Below are 17,776 nucleotides of genomic sequence, written 5' to 3'. Positions count from 1 at the left end.
TATTACACCAAAAAGCAAAAGCAATAAAAGCAAAAATTAATAAGACTACATCAAACTGAAAAGCTTCTATACAGCAAAGGAAACAATCAACAAAATAAAAAGGCAATCTACCAAAAGGAAGAAAATATTTCTAAATCATATATCTGATAAGGGATTAATATCCAAAATATATAAATAACTCATATAACTCATTAGCAAAAACCAAACAATCCAATTTAAAAATGGGCAGAGGATCTGAATAGACATTTTTCCAAAGAAGACATACAAATGGCAAACAGGTACGTAAAAAGGTGCTCAACATCATTAACCATCAGGGAAACGCAAATCAAAACCACAATGAGCTGTCACCTCACACCTGTTAGAATGGCTGTCATCAGGAAGACGAGATTAAAAGTGTTGATGAGGACGTGGAGAAAAGGAAAACCTTGTGCACAGTTAGAAGGAATGTAAATTAGTGCAGCCACTGTGGAAAACAGAATGGAGGTTTCTCAAAAAATTAAAAATAGAACTACCATAAAATCCAGTAATCCCACTTTTAGTTATATACCCAAAGAAAATGAAAACAGGATCTTGAAGAGTTATCTGCACTCCCATGTTCACTGAACCATTATTCACAATAGCCAAGATATGAAAACAACCTAAGTGTCTGTCAATGGACAAATGGATAAATGTGGTAAATATATACAATGGAATATTATTCTGCCATGAGAAAGAAGGAAATCCTGCCATTTGTGACAACATGGATGAACCTTAATGGCATTATGTTGTGAAATAAATCAGAGAAAGATAAATACTGTATGATCTCACTTATATGTGGAATCTAAAAAAGTTGAACTCATAGAAAGAGAGTATAGTGGTGGTTACCAGGGGCTGAAGGTGTGGGAAATGGGGAAATGTTGCTCAAAGAGTACAAACTTCCAATTATCAGATGAATAAATTCTGGGGATCGGGAACGTCCCTGGTGGCGCAGTGGTTGAGAGTCCGCCTGCCGATGCAGGGGACACGGGTTCATGCCCGGGTCTGGGAGGATCCCACATGCCGCGGAGCGGCTGGGCCCGTGAGCCATGGCCGCTGAGCCTGCGCGTCCGGAACCTGTGCTCCACAACGGGAGAGGCCACAACAGTGAGAGGCCCGCACACCGCAAAAAAAAAAAAATAATTCTGGGGATCTAATGCACAGCATGGTGGTTATAGTTAATACTGTTATTATACACTTGAAAGTAGCTGAAAGAGTAGATCTTAAATATTCTCATCACAAAAAAAGAATGGTAATTATGTGGCACAATGGAGGCGTTGGCTAACAACAGTGGTAACCATTTTTCTTTTAAAAAAAAATTAATTTATTCATTTATTTTTGGCTGTGTTGGGTCTTCGTTGCTGTGCGCAGGCTTTCTCTAGTTGCTGCGAACGGGGGCTACTCTTCATTGCGGTGGCTTCTCTTGTTGCGGAGCACGGGCTCTAGGTGCACGGGCTTCCACAGTTGTGCCTCGCGGGCTCTAGAGTGCAAGCTCAGTAGCTGCGGTGCACGGGCTTAGTTGCTCTGCGGCACGTGGGATCTTCCCAGACCAGGGCTCGAACCTGTGTCCCCTGTATTGGCAGGTGGATTCTTAACCACTGCGCCACCAGCTAAGTCCGGTAGTAACCACTTTTCAATAAAGAAATGTATCAAATCAACATATTGTACACCTTAAACTTACACAGTGTGTTAATTACACCTCAATAAAGCTGGCGGAAAAAAAAAAAAGACCAGAGAGTGGTACAGCTGGATTAAAACCCAGGCTTCTGGCCTCAGAGCTATACACTAAACCACTGTGATTGAGTGCTATAAAATAAACAAACCACATTTATCCTTTTCTCTAGTGACATTGAGGTTGTTTGCAATTTTCTCTATCATGAACAACTTTTCGTGAACATCACTGTGCCAATCTCCTTGTGCATATGTACAATGTCTCCTGAGGGTATATAGTCCAAGTGGAATAGCTATTAAATCCTTTTTGTTTGTTTTTTGAAAGAACAGAGCAGAGCAGATGTTATTTAAAATTTCCTTCTTTCCTTCAGAAAAAAATTTTTCTGATAGAATATGTTCCATGAAGGCAGGGATTTTTGTTTCTTTTGTTCACCGTTCTATTCTAAGCATCTAGAAGAATGCCAGGTACATGAGAGATAATAAATATTTGGTAACTGTATGAATGGTTCTTGAATGTTAGGCTCTGTTGTCTTAATTATGTAAACTTTGTATAGGGTCCCAAACTGTGTGAGGAGAATTTCTATTTACTCATCTTTACATGTTGAGAATTTTACCCAAACTTCCGATTTACCCCCAAAGAGGACTGGGAGAGAGAATTCTTAGATTCCAGCACTCCCTCTAGATGTTACTGGAATTCTCAAGGACTTTAAGCTGGGAGGCAGGAAACAGATTCAGTGACCCAACAACCTGAGGAGAATGGGGAGGGAGACATGTCTGTAAACATCTCAGGCTAGTCTCCCCTGAAGCCCCGTGTGGCCTGCCCTTCTCGGTGCTGCCAACCACCATGCCAAGGCTGAGCCCTGCCCTTGGAGAGATGGAGCTCAACCATCACCAGCACCATGGATACCGTCAAGCCACAGTGGCTAAGGGGACTCCAGTGAAGAGTTCCCAGGCTGTCCTACGCTCACTCTTGCCCTCACACCTCCAAAGTAGGGCATGTTTTTGAGATCCAAAACCAGACTAACAGTTAGCCCTCATGTGCCAGTGTGGCTCCACTGCAGTTTCTAGGAGAAATTCCTTTCAGTATCTTGAATGCGAACAGCACCCTTCCAGAGAATCCAGCAATGCCACAGGCTATGTTTTATGTTTTCAACTCAGCCATGCTCTGAAGAGGAGAAGGAATCAGAAGCACACCCACCTCAGCACTAACTTGTTTTTAGCTGTGTTTTCCCAAAATGTCATAAAGCAGTTACAGACAACAGAACAGTGGCCAGACAGGAAAACTGTCACTCTGGGCTCTTTTTTGACTGCTGTTTAAATGGGAAAACAGCTGTATCTTTGATACTTTTTTTTTTTTTTTTTTTTTTTGGCGGTACTCAGGCCTCTCACTGTTGTGGCCTCTCCCGTTGAGGAGCACAGGCTCCGGATGCGCAGGCTCAGCGGCCATGGCTCACGGGCCCAGCCACTCCGCGGCATGTGGTATCTTCCCGGACCGGGGCTCGAACCCGTGTCCCCTGTATCGGCAGGCGGACTCCCCACCACTGCGCCACCAGGGAAGCCCGATACTTATTTTTAAATCTCTCTTTAGGATAACTATTGGGTGAAGGAGATGGCACATGAAACATTTTCACATGTAAAACACAGGAATGGGTTTCTTATGAACGGAATTAAAGTTTTTTTTTCTTTTTCTTTATTTTTCCCCCTCTTGTCTATTCTCAACAGCTCGTGCGTTCTTTTACATTTCTCTTTATGTGAATAATCTCCTTTTTGGTTTTGTTGTTTACTCAAGACCCATGCTGATTCTGAGCTACCAACTCTTAGGAAGTTTCTGGAATTAACACATCCATCAAATATTTAGACCTACTATGTGCCAGGCCTTCTTTTAGGGACTGAACAGAATAAAGCCCCTGATCTCATGGAGCTTGCATCACATCTCATGAAGCTTACCTTCTCATAAAAGAAATAGATAATAAACAGGTATGTATATGCCAAGTGGTGCTAAGTTCAAGAAAGAAAAGAAAGTCAAAGTAAGGGGCAAAGAAGGTTGGAGAGGTGCTACCATCCAGAGGGCCTTTCTGGATGGCAGAGAAGGTCCCTTTCAGACCCTTTTCTTCATCATAACCTTAAAAAGTATGGGTAAAGAACACTGAAATATTCTAGTTATACAATACTTCAACAGGACTCCTTAATCGTCAAAAGTGGATGTAGGTGTTTTTGTCCATGAACATCGCTGGTAAGACCACTTTGTGCATTATGAAATCCTGAATCTCAGAATCAAATGCATGATTCTCTGATCCTAACGTCCTCATCTGTAACATAAAAACACTCCATGTTAGGATTATTGTAAAGATCCAGTAAGCTAGCATATATAGTGCCTGCATACAGTCAATACTCAGTAAATGTGGGCTTTCTTTTGTCTCCATTACTGCCATACCCTTTCCCAGGCTCTTACCTTGATCAAAACAGATAGCCTTCTCCCCAAGCCATGCCTGCAATGCGATGGAGAGCATTATGAAGGAACAATCAGACGTGAGACTAGTTTTCCTCTTATCGTACTATTTCCTTAATCTCATAGAACCTAGCTATCTTTAGGTAACTTGGAATGATAATAATTTCATACCGGGTTCCTCTAGAGTCTGAATGGGCCTAGAACGGTTGCCATTATATAGAGAAGAGTTCGTCAAAGTGCCAAGAAGGAACCTGGGCACTAAGTTGGGTTATGTTATAAATATCCTGTCATGTGTGAGTGAATGAGGAAGAAACATGAGATAACCCTGGGAGGTCAGTGTTGGCTATCTCTCCCCAACACATCATAGTCAGGATAATTATGAATACTTATTTAGAAATCCAAATCTCATCTCTCCCCATGGCCCTCAATGGTACCACATTAATAAAGAAAATTGGGGCTTCCCTGGTGGTGCACTGGTTGAGAATCCGCCTGCCAACGCAGGGGACACGGGTTTGAGCCCTGGTCTGGGAAGATCCCACATGCCGCAGAGCAACTAAGCCCATGCACCACAACTACTGAGCCTGTGCTCTAGAGCCTGCCAGCCACAACTACTGAGCCTGTGTGCCACAACTACTGAAGCCCGTGTGCCTAGAGCCCGTGCTCCGCAACAATGAGAAACCCACGCACTGCAATGAAGAGTAGCCCCAGCTCACCACAACTAGAGAAAGCCCACGCGCAGCAATGGAGACTCAAAACACAGCCAAAAATAAATAAAATCAATTCTCGGTAATTTTTTTTGTATTAGAAGAAACATATCACCAATACTGACAAATAATAACATGTGGCTTCCTTACCCTGACAGTTGAAATCCAGGTGATAAACTAAGCCCACTTAATAGGGCCTTTACCTGTTTTTTCATGAACAGTAGATCGAAACCAACCTCATTATACTTTTACCACCTTAGTCCCACTAGTCTCTTCCTTTGGTGCAGAAGAAAAAGCTCTGATTAGAAATAAGAAGAATTCATTGCTATGAACTTGATCAAGATATACAACTTCTTGAAATAATGTCATTTGCAGCAATATGAATACAACTAGAGATTATCATACTAAGCAAAGTAAGTCATAAAGACCAATACCAAGTGATATCACTTATACGTGGAATCTAAAATTCAATACAAATCAACATATCTACAAAACAAAACCAGACTCACAGATATAGAGAACAGACTTGTGGTTGCCAAGGGAGAGGGGGGTAGGGGAGGGAAGGAATGGGACTTTAGGATTAGCAGAGGCAAACTATTATATATAGGATGGATAAACAAAAAGGTCATACTGTATAGCACAGGCAACCATATTCAATATTCTGTGACAAACCATAATGGAAAAGAATCTGAAAAAGAATATATATATATGTGTGTGTATATATATATATATATAAAAAACTGAGTCACTTTGCTGCACAGAAATTACACAACATTGTAAATCAACTATACTTCAATAAAAATTTTTTTTAAAAGTATATAACTTCTCAGAGTTTAGTGTCTTGAGCTTGGACTAGATGAACACTGTGGGAACTTCTTGTTCATTTCCTGAGATTTTCCTATGAAAACATTCTTCCCCTTTCATTTCTTCCTCTATTCCTACTGCTTCTCTAATCATAACCACATCTGCGACACTATATTGCCCAATTCAGCAGGGTCTTCTTCCACTACCCCGACAGCTCCAGGACTATGGTGGTGGGGATTCTCCTGTGTTACCTTTCTAGTAAGTGATTGTGAACACATACTGCAGAGTGTGTTCTTACTCTCTGTGAACATAGGAAGCACATATAGTACTCATTCATCCCAGCCTCCAAAGAGAGGCACTGCAAGGATTCTCAGCGATGGGGAGAAGAGATTCAGGACCCATCTTAGGAAAATTACTAAAAATATAAAAAGTACCTTCTCCAAGTAGACCTAAGTGGCTAAACCTCTGAGACGTCACCTGCCTGATACTCTATTTTCATACACACAGACTTGGAATACTGCCAACTTCCTATTTTGACCTTGCTTTTATTTATGAGAGCCCTATGCTCATAATTAAAAACACCACAGTCCAGGCCTGCTGGCTTAGTGCACTGTGGAGTGAGTACACTTTGGGGTCTAATTACTCACTACTTAGTTAACTAATCCCCTCTTCTCACTGCTTCCCATATTTTTAAAAAAATTGTGTTTGTTTGTAAAGTATACCTTTGTCCCCATCTCTGTCCCATCATTGCATCACATCAGGAAAGCATCCTTTCACCTCTTTGGAAAGCTCTAATGCCAAGAAATAATGAAAAGGTATTTCTTTTGATGGAAAATTCCATGTTGTCCAGAGATAAAAATGAGGAGAAAAGACAGCTGTCAGTGAACATCCTTTGAACCTACCGAATCCATGTTACAAACCGTTTTTGATGGTGCCAAAACAAACTAGCACATTGCAAAGAACATATGTCCTAGAGTGTGGTCCCCAGACTTTGCTTTGATTGATACGTAAAGATTCAAAAACATTCCGGGGACTGACATAAGGTTGACAACTTTTAATTTTTCAAATAACGTCATTAAGAAAAAAAAAAAGACTATACTATTGCCATTTCATTTCATTTCAAAAGGACAATTTAGTGGTATATCCATGCAAGGGAATGCTATTCAGCCACGAAGTAATGAGGTTCTGACGTATGCTACAACATGGATGAAGCCTGAAAACATTAAGCTAAGTGAAATAAGCCAGACACGAAAGGACAAATACTGTATGATTCCACTTACATGAGGTATCTAGAGTAGGCAAATACATGGAGACAGAAAGTAGATCAGAGGTTACCAGGGGCTGAGGCGAGGGCGGGAGGATGAGCAGTTATTGCTTAATGGGTACAGAGTTTCTGTTTGTGGTGATAAAATTTTTTTAAAAAAGGTAGTGGAGATGGTTGCACATCATGTAATTAATACCAGTTAATTGGACACTTAAAAGCAGTTAAAATGTCCACACACGCACAGAAGAAAGCACAGAGGTAAACAGACGTCCACAGATGTTTTCACTGAAGTTGGAGGACAGAACAAGTGCAGATCCAAGTGAGTTTATCAGTTCAGCTGTGGAAAAGGAAATAGTTCTGGATCACGTGCTGAGAGTGAAAGGGTCTTAGGACAGGAATCCTGTTTCTTCTCTCAACCCTGTACTCCTTTATCCAGATTTTAACGTTCTCCGTGATCTGGCCCTGGGTTTACCTAACCAACACACTCACTAATATAAACAACCCACTGCAGTAAAACCATGCTCTTCATGAGCCTAGAACATCCAGCTCTTTCCAATCTCCATCTCCTTATTCATGATAGTAATTCTCTTCCTTTGTGCAGTCACATCCTCCTGGTCTTCAAGGCCAGGTCAAGAATCATCTCCCCATGGAGGAGACTAGCTCTTCCCTAATTATCCTATCTTCCTAACCATACTCAGTGACTCCCCTGGCCTTGAACACCACCAGCAAAGAACAGGCTATTCCCCATGAGACTTTACTTACCCACAGCAGTGTACTGGTTATTGTCTTCCATTTGTTGGTCTTGTGTAGGCTCCTTCTCTTAATCTTATTTTGTATATACCTTACTAAGAAAGTGCTAACAGTCTTATAAGTACTCAGTAAATACTACTATTGTTGACTAGTGAAAAATTAACAATAGTTGGTATTTATATGGCCCACACATTCATCGGTGCTTTCACATTCATAACCATAGGATTCTTGTTGACCACAGTACCTTAAATCCTCACAATAAACTTACTAATGGAATATTAGCTTCATTTTAATGAAGAAGAACCTGAAGTGTTCAATTAAGTGACCTATGCTAGTTCATATGCTAATTAATAAAATATTAAATAATAGCACCAAATAATTAAAATCAGTCTCCTTACAGATTAAAAAAGCTTTCTAGTATGTCCAATCAAGAATAAACCTAGGAAAGTCTTTTTATATAGAAAATGACATATTTACTTGGTTATTTAATAAATGCTTCATCACACAACCTAGGTCTACCGAGCCAAGTTACTGAATAAAACTATTTGCAGCTAACTTAAAAAGTTATTTTCACCTTTAAAAAGTTAACAAGTAATATGTATTTGTTGTAGAAAAAATGAGAAAATAACTCAGGGGCAAAAGTCTATATTCCATCCCACTGCCTAAAAATCAACAACTATTGTAACCTAGCGGGACCCCATGGAGGCATTCCTGGGACAGGCCTTCCCCCATATCCTCTGCTTTGGCTCCTCTCTGAACTATCCAGATAATAGTATTTGACGCACATTTCCTGAGTTGTCTTGCAGATGTAAAAAACTCCCCTCTCCAACAAATGCAAGACGTTAACTACTTGATGACCATAAACACACAGCTCCAGGCCTCCCTGTGATACCACCCTGCTACCTCACCATCAGCCAATCAGAGAACCGTGCACAAGCTGATCACAAACCCTGCGACCCGCCCCCTCCACCTGGCTTTTAAAAGTGCATTGCCGAAGCCCTTCTGGAAGCTCAGGACTTTTTAGGGCATGAGCCACCTCTTTTTGCATGGGCTTCCAATAAACCTTCCTCTGTTCCAAACTCCAACGTTTCAGTTTGTTTGGCCTCACTGTGCGTCCGGCACACTAACTTGCGTTAACACTATGAACAATATCTTTTTACACATTTCTTTGAACAGAAAATGGGATTTTTGTGTATTTATTTGTAGTCAAATGTACATCTATGTTCTCACTAATGACTCATGACTTATAAGCCAATCCTCTATTTTTGTACACTTAAGTCGGCTCACATTTTTTTCTTTTTCATATTTTTTTCTATCACATCAAAAACTCTGCTGAACATCCCTCTATCCTCATGCACTTGTCCAGTTATTGTCTTAGGATGAATTCCTGGAAGCAGGACTTACAGGTCAATGGTAAGAACCTATTTTTGAAACGCTTTTTAAATGAAACAGAGGTGACAAAACACATATAAGGGACAAGCTAAATTTTTAGTACTCTGATGTACTTAAAAATTTTAAACTAGATACAACTCTAACTGCTTTTTTTTAACCTGTCCAAAGAATTTAAATAGATGGTTTCCACATTCCAGTCCCTGCAAACTGAAAACATATAGGTGAAAAGCATAGAAATATAACATTGATTTGGAAGACCAGACATATTCTAATTTCAAAAACATTTTTAATTCTTTAATCAAATGAGAAACAAAAGTTAAGCAGAAAAAAGCTGAACCCGCATTTGTAAAAACGATTTCCAAATTTTATAGAAAAAAAAGTTTTATTTTTCTGATCCAAGAAATACACGTCCATTATGGAAAATTTGGAAAATACATAGAATAATGAAAATATGAATTTCCCAGAATCCAAAAATACATAAGATAGGCTTACAGTTTTACTATTTTCTTACACATGTATTTTTTAATAATTTGCCATTCTCCTTCTCTCCCCAACCTGACCCCCCAACAAAAAAGTGGGGAAGGCAGCTCCTTGAAGGACGTGGCCTGTCACACCCACTACACCTTGCATCCTCCCTGCAGACCTCTCTCCTCGCTGAGCTGTGGACTGTATCCTTGCCTACTTTCCTGATTTCCATGTAAATGCACAACACACCCCAAAGCAGGGCCAAAGTCCTGTGCTCTCAGAACTGCCAATGCCCAGCCTATCAAGAGAACTCACAATGTCAACTCCCAGCTGCCTCCTTCACTTCAGAGCCAGACTTCTCCCTAAGAACACCTTGAAGATTATCTCTGCTGATCAACATCTTCGGCAGTAACTAATGCCTCTTAAAATTTATACAGCACTTTAAAGTTTAACAAGTTCTCTCATACACATTTAATCCTCACAAGAGTCCTCTGAAGTAGACAGAGCAGATAGCCCTATTTAAAAGGGAAGGAAACTGAGGTGCAGAGGAGTTGAGATCATATCGAGTCAATGGCAGAGCTTGGACCTCCCTGGCAGTCCAGTGGTTAAGACTCCGCACTTCCAGTGCAGGGGGTGCGGGTTCAATCCCTGGTTGGGGAACTAAGATCCCACAAGCCGTGGGGCACAGGCAAAGAAAGAAAAACAAAGAAGCCATAAATTGACTCAAAGGTCAGAGCTCCCTACCTAGCCATTATTAACAAAACATTTTTAAGTCTGACAACTAGAAATTAAGAGCTAGAAAGATCTTCAGTAAATCATCTAATTCCTTCTCAGTATTCACATGTAAAGGAAAGTAAAAAGAATTAAAGGCAGGTGATTGCCCAAAGTCACCAACTATTTTGTGATGAAGAGAATCTAAAGGCACAATCTTCAGACTCCCAGGGAAGTGCTCACACCAGTCGTCCCTAGAGAGATGTTCTTTAATAAGCTGGTCTCTCATCCGGTGTCCTCCGCTTAGCCAAATGTCAACCAGGAATTAAAATCCTAAAAGTGTAGAATGTTAGAGCCAGAAGGGGCCTTAAAGACTACCCAGGCCAATCCACTCGCTTTAGAGATGAGGAAAGTGAGGTCCCAAACTCCTGGCTTCTGCTGTTCAATTCTGTGCACCTTCCACTCACCATATTACTTCCCTTCTTTAATTATAAACAAAATCTGGCCAAAGATGTTTACTGCCTTCTCGGACAGTGTGTGATAGGCCACAGACCAGCAAAGCCGAAGTAAAACTGATCGGGATTTGATTTCAGAAGATACCTTGTTGGTAACAGATGTACCCACCATGACTGTATCATAAAATAACCAAGTTCTGCTGGGTTCTAGGCAGGCTCCCCCATTCTCTATCCAGCCAGAGAGAAGGCCTATTGAAATGTGCGTGTTTCTTAGAAAAGGGTACCAATGGCCCTTTGGAAGTCGCCCATCTCTTGAATCTGTGAAAATGTAGCAATATTGTTTTGCTAAAGGCTTCTACTCCACAAATCAACCAGGAATCCTAACTAAAACTGGCAGCACAACACCAGGGCTGTCACAGTTCCCTGACCCTAAAGAACCCAGACCCTCCTCCCACGGTCTTTGTGTACCATTCAAATTCGCTTCTCAATGTGTGCTACGACCTTGATTCTTCTTCATTGGTTCCACAGTTCTATGGCCAGTCCCATGGTTCTACAGCTAGCCTTACCTCTCTGGTGAGATGGAAAGCTCTTTGAGGGCAAGGGACCACTTCTATTGAACACATACTACTGCCAAACATTGTGCTTTGCAGGGTAAGATACGGCCCCTACCTTCAAGAAACTTACAGAAGGATAAACGAAACCATGTGCAAAACCAAGCGCAGCCACAGAGGTGTAAACAGGAAGCGGGGGAGCCCGGAGGGCGAGGATTAATAAGCCTGAGTCGTAAAGGGCTGGTGGAATCAGTAGGGGAGAGGGCGGTAGAAGGCAACCCGGGCAGGCAAACCAGGCACGCGGGGCAGCGCCAGCAAAGGCAAGGAGAGAAACAGTTCAGCGCTGCAGGAACATCAGGCGCAGGACAGAGTGGAGGGAGCTGAGGCTGGAGCGGCGGGCCTAGCAACGTGGCCCCAGCAACGAGGCCGTGCAATTCACGCTGACCCGGTACGGGGGCCGCTGGCGCACCTAGCGAGTAAACCAATTTGGGCTCCCGTTGCGAAGCTGTGTCAATGACGGCCTCCAGCGGCCGCGCAACCCCCTCCCCGGGCACCTGTGCGCCTTCGCAGCCACCAAAGCACACGCAGGGCTGCCTCCCTCCGCCAGATTTTCTACGCGGCCGCGCGCCCGGGTCCCAGCCCCTGCCCCTGGGCCCCCACTTCTCCGCTCAGGTTTAAAACGCCTGTTGCCGCACCGTGGCGGGTGCCTGCGTGCCAGCGGGAGGCCCGGTGGTTTCCTCTGCAGTCGCCATCGGGCTTTCCTGAAGAAGACTGCCCGCGGGCCCCCGACCCCGCGCTGCGAGGCTCCGGGCGAAGGCTACCCGCCCGGCTGGCGCAGGGGCCGTGCGGGGGCCGGTGCCATCTGGGGCTCGCGCCAGGCGCAGTGCTGACAGCCGTCCTCCTGCGAGGGTGCAGCATGGAAACCAACGGGACGGGCCACCCGCGTCTCGAGCCCGCGGCCCGGCTGGCACCGGGCGGCCCGGCTTCCCCCCGTCAGTCTCGGGCCGGGGCCGGGCAAGGGGCTGGCTCGGCTGGGTCCGCGCGCGGCGCCCGGACGCGTCATTACCTGGCCAGCGTAGTTTTCCCCGAGCCCGGGAGGCCTCGCAGGAGGTAGAGGTGTTTCCGAAAGCTGTGGCGGCGCGGAGGTGTCCCACGCGGGGGCGGCGGGGCGGGCGGCCGAGGCGGCTGCTGCTGCTGCCGGAGGCTCAGCCTCCCAAAGGATTCAAGAAAACTCTCCTCCATGGGGTGGGGGCTGGCTGCGAGAACACTGCTTTCCCCTTCCTGAAGTCACGGTCTTGGCCAAAGCTGTTGTTTTTGTGGCTCTCCGGCCATGTGATAGATGGAGGGGCGGGCGCTCGGAGCCCAGCCCCTCCTTCCCACCCGCCCGAACTGCGCTGCGTGGGAGGGGTCGTCCCTACCTGGAAAGCTGGGGACGCTGGGAGACTGACAGCCGGGAAAACCTGGGCAACGCGACCCCCGCCCCGCTCCCCCACTGCCTCCCCGCCCCCCCACGCTTCCGGGTGCCCTTCGCCCTGGGGGGAGAGGCCCACCGGGTGGGACACTGGACACTTCCCCGGGACGCCCGCGTGGAAGGCAGGCCTTAGGCAAAAGCCCTCCTCCACCCCACCTAACACTGGCCTAGACCTTGAAAGTGAAATAATTTTAGTTGACGATAAGAGACCGTGAACAGCATTTTGAACAGTAACAGTAAAGACCATTGTCTCCCCCAATTTGTGAGCACCAATATCTGGCTGGTGTCCCAACGGCTAACACCACTCTCCCAGGGCCTGTATCTTTTCCTTTTTTTAAATACTTCTGTATCAGCCTGCCAAAAATATTCTTAGAAAGCTTTGTTGCCTCTACATAACTTTAGAAATCTCTTCTTCTTCAAAAACAAAGCACCTCTTAAAACTCAGATTGATTTATGAACAGTAGTATAAACTAGGCCTCCTGAGAAGGACGGGCTACTGCCCAGGTTCATGACCTGTTACCACAGGAAAGGGATGGCCTCCCTAGGAGCAGGAGCAGGGAAAGGAGCAGTCTACTGAAACAACAGAAAAGCATCCAGAATTAAGTTCTAAGTTCCAGGAACTGGTGAGCGCCAGTTGGTTGATCACCACAGTACTCTCCACTGTTTCACACTCAGGAGTGTGAAAGAGAGATCCTATTTTCTGAACTAAAATTCAAGATGCATGGACTGAAAGAGACAATATTAAAAATTAACACCATCCTTGAACAATCCGGGATATATGGTGGCTTTGGCTGTAATAACCATTGTAAAGTAAATACATTTTGTTTCTGGCAGCTAAGGTATGAAAATTTTGAAAAGGAATTGTGAAGAAAAGCAATTTCCTTCTAAAACAAAACCCAGAGATTGCACAATAAGCTTCAGTGGAAGGGACTATCCAAGTGCGGGGGTGGGGGGTGGGGGGGGCTCTGTGCTGACAATTTCGCCTTCCTCTTGGGGTTCTGTGGAGGGGGGAGCGGAGGGAGATGAGCTACTCTCTTGAAAATCCCTTCCCAGCATTGGAGGAAGAATTCTTAGCACTTCTGAGAAACACTGAAATTTCAAAAGCTTCTCTAAATATTAGAGGGAAACCATAAGGAATGGAGAATATACATGAATCATAAAAATAGTGTTGCTTATAATGTATGTATCCTATCATACTTCCATGTATCTACAATACTTCTTACAAGACCGTTTTTACCCAGCCGCAAAACTACCTTTTTCATTCTAGACTTGCACGCTCTAACATAGGAGCCAATAACCACATGTGGCTATTAAGCACTTGAAGTACTGGCCCAAACAACAGCTGGTCCAAACTGAGATTAAAGTACACTGAATTTCAAAGCTTCAGTATGAAAAAAAAGAATGTAAAATATCTCAATAATTTTTATATTGATTATGTGTTGAAGTGATAACATGCTGTGTATTGGGTTAATATATTATTAAAACTAATTTCATGTTTCTTTTTTTTTTTAACTTGGCTAGTAAGTCTAAAGTACATATGTGGCTGACATATTTCTGTTGGACAGTGCTGCATGAGACTTCTGTCCATTTCTATTTCCTTCTATAGAGGGTGTCCCAGGCAGTGTGGGAGAGGGCAGCAGGAAGACACACAGCTTTGGGGGCTAGAAGTTTTGGCACACTGAGTCTGCAGTGCCTGTGGCAGCTGAAGCGATGAAGTAGATGCTGGAAAATGTGAATGTGCTGTTAGAAGAGAGGTCTGAGATGGAGACAGAGCTTTGGAAATCCTTCCCCTGTGAGAAGAAGATAGAGAAAAGAGCAGACGGCTGAAGAGGGGGCTCGGGGACAGCATTTAAAGACAGTCTTTGAAGTGGATCTATTGAAGGAGAGTATGAGAGACAGAACTGTAAGATAGTGTGTGGAGCCCCAGGGAGGGAGAGTTCAAGGAGGAGAAAATGGTTGGCAGTATCTGAAGGTGACCCCAGACACTTCTCCTTTCTCTTAGCTCCCAGATTTAACTAGTCAACAAGCTCTGTTTTCCCCAATTTATTCCTCAGAACCACACTGTTTAAAGCTATCTGTTTGTGTATCTGTTTCCTCCCACTAGACTGTAAGTTCAAAGGCAAGAACAGTGTTGCCCTTGTCACCCCAAGAGCTAACACAGCATCTGACATTCAGAGATGCTCAATAGTTGTATATGGACCCAAACTGCTTTCTCAGTAGATGTGTCTGAGCTTGGGATTTACTAAAGATTAACACTGAAAAAAGATAGTGATAACGTCAGCTAAGGACTAATGTAAACAGTCAGTGACCTTATTGGCAGATCTGAGAACCACCCTGCTCCCAGATAGTATCTACGTTCAGATCCTTACTGGCCCTATATAGGTGGCAGCCTCCAGAGAGGAAGGCTACCCCCGAGTCAGAGGATCCCTGTGACAACACTCCTTCATGCCCTCAGTTCACCCAACCAGCTTTTCAGCTCTAAGGTTCTGTTCCATTTCTCTAGAAGGTGATGACCAGCACAATTTCACGTTGCTGCACTACAAACCATTACCATGATAGACATAAAGAAATAATCTTAGGAGTAATTTCTGGCAAATGAAGAAACATTCAAATGTTTCTCTAATTATTACTGTTTAACAAGATGTGGAAAAATAAGAGGGTGCACAGGAAGAGCCACTGGAAACCAGGAATTTAACCCTCGAACCTACAGTTCCAAATACCCCACGATTTGGAATGCTTAATTGTAAGTCAGCCCTGGGTTCCTCTCCTGCAGATGCCAAGATGGCAGAAGTCAGAAACCAAGACGAAGTTTCCAAAGCAGCCTAACCAAAGACCCTGTAACATAGTAGAACCATTTAAAATATAAAGGTAATAGCTTCCCAATTTTCTCTAATCCTATGTCCTTTCTTCATCTACCAAAAGCTTTTATCTGATTTTTTACTCAAAAAAATGCCTTATATACATACTTATTCACCTTGTTACATAAGTGACATGAATGGAAAGGACAGGAAAGCATCCCTCTGTGCCTGCTTAGCTGTTTCTATGGTGGACCCCTCATTGCTACAGCACCTCCAGCTCTCACCTTCCACCACAGTCTACACTATTTGGCCATTCAGAGGTAGTGCCTCTATACTTAAAACTGCTCCCTCCTGGCTCTTCCCTTATCCTTCCCCTAGAAGCTCGATGGAGGATGCAGGAAGCTCGAAGAGGTTAGGGGAAGGGGGACAAGGGGAGAGCAGTCATGCAGAGTATGTCTGCTTGCCTGAATTGACAGGGGAAATGCTCAGGACTCTGGTGGCCTAGGATAAGTCTGCTAATGCAGAAATGTCCTCTGGATAAGACTGATTTTGCTCATTCTAACCTCACACTGCCTCTGCCTCCTATATTCCTTCCCTCTCTCTATTTGGCATCACACTCCTCCCCAAAGGCGATGACCATAATTCTATTTCCACAGCACCTAGTATTTGCCACTGTTCACAGGGACACTTGAGGAGTATAAGTTTTGAGAAGGAAGCCTGGGAGGTGGGGAAAGTAGCCCCAACCCATTTTTCTAAAGCTCCATTCTGGAAATGAGGGCAAGGTAATAAAGGCAGGAGCTGGAGAAAGCTGGGGGCTTTCTGGAACCTAAGTAGAAGCCTAGGTGGGTAGTTAGCTGGTATGCATCAATACAGTACAAAGGAGTCTCAGAACTGGTCACCAGCCCTGCCATACTCATTGTTAAATATTTATGATGTTACCCTTACTTACAGCCATGGTGGTGTGGACTCTAATGTATTCATTAGAAATCCATAATTGTTGCTGTCGAAGTCTCCTAAGAAAGCAAACATTTGCCAGATGCCAGAGTCTCCTCTGCTTCAACCCTAATCCTGATCAGCTCTTCCCTGAAATCATCCCATCCCAGGCCAAAGGTAAGTCCAGTTTCACAATGGCTCTAGGAGCCTGCACAGAGAGCAAGACCTTAGGGAGTTCAACCAAACACTGAAGACCTTGGTCTCTGTCTGTAAGAGACTGACAGTCTAGTAGAAAGATAAACTGAAACTGTACAAAATGAACATAGGAAAAACATTGAGCTATTTTAAATAAAGTGCTCAGTTCCTGATTTAGCAGACAGAACTCAAATACTTAACTTCCACTCCCTCACTGAAACCCCACGAAAATGTAAAGGTTTTTTGGCGGGGTGGGTAATCATTATTATTTTCAAGTATAAACTGTAAGAAAAGAGAGAAGATCACAGCAACAAAATTTCAAAAACTGGAATGCTAAATGCCCAGTGTTAATTAATTTGGAAAAAAAATTAAAAATAAAACTTGAATTACAGAAAGCCAAGAAACAATACTATTTACTCTGCATAACCCCTAAAATTTCAGGAATTGGAAGATTTAGGGCTGGACGTGGGACTCTAAACAGGAAGGTCAGTTGAAAGTCTGTTTAAGAAACAAATGTCCACACAGTCAGGCAGCTGCCCACCCCCTGCAGAAGCCTGGAGGTTTATTCTCTGGAGAAGATAAAACAGGATGAGGAGGAGTAAGAGGCAAGATACGGCAGGCAACACTCCCTTTCTGAAAACAGAGAGATTACATAAATGCCTACATGTTGAATAATGAGAAATCACCCCTTAATTTATACTTTTCAAATACGAATTTTTGTATTTGAAGTTTGTTAAGTACGATTAAACTAAAATAATAGTAATAATAAAAATAATTATTATTGTAGTATAGTGCAAGTCCCACAATCTCTAACCAAAATCCTTGAGGTCAGATATGTTTCAGAATTTAGGAAGTTCTAAGTGGGGTCTAGGGCACCCCTGGTAATTTAACACATTAATATTTCTGCAGTAAAATGTCTGAAGAGTCACGCTAAGTGGGATAAATAAGGAGTAAAATTAACCTGTCTGTTTGGGTCAAGTCTTGCTGCCAACTTAGTTTTCATGCCAAACATTTAAGAAACAAAACAAAATAAAAACAACTTTTGGTTTTCAGAGGCTTTTGGATTTCAGAATTCTAGAAATGGAATCATGGACCCATACTTGGATATAGGGCCTATCCTTCTATTCTGATGCAATTTTAAAAATAAG

The 17,776-nt window shown here is 43.4% G+C and overlaps 1 protein-coding gene across 5 annotated transcripts in view; it reads right to left on the bottom strand.

Moving 5' to 3' along the window:
- N4BP2L1 (NEDD4 binding protein 2 like 1) overlaps positions 1-12,538 on the bottom strand; it is a 34,901-nt gene extending 22,363 nt beyond the window's left edge. For all 5 annotated transcript variants that reach the window (XR_014298043.1, XM_082675400.1, XM_082675397.1 and 2 more), the window contains exon 1: positions 12,298-12,538. Coding sequence is in view for 4 of the 5 variants with exons in the window: in XM_082675400.1 (XP_082531526.1) it covers positions 12,298-12,473 (176 nt within the window). In the remaining variant the exon portion in view is untranslated. The remainder of the gene's footprint in view (positions 1-12,297) is intronic.
- Between the last annotated feature and the right edge of the window lie 5,238 nt (positions 12,539-17,776).

Source organism: Grampus griseus, assembly GCF_964374135.1.
Source record: "Grampus griseus genome assembly, chromosome: 18".
Classification (NCBI taxonomy): domain Eukaryota; kingdom Metazoa; phylum Chordata; class Mammalia; order Artiodactyla; family Delphinidae; genus Grampus; species Grampus griseus.
Note: the sequence above shows the minus strand (reverse complement) of the source record. Positions and strands in the feature narration are given on the sequence as shown.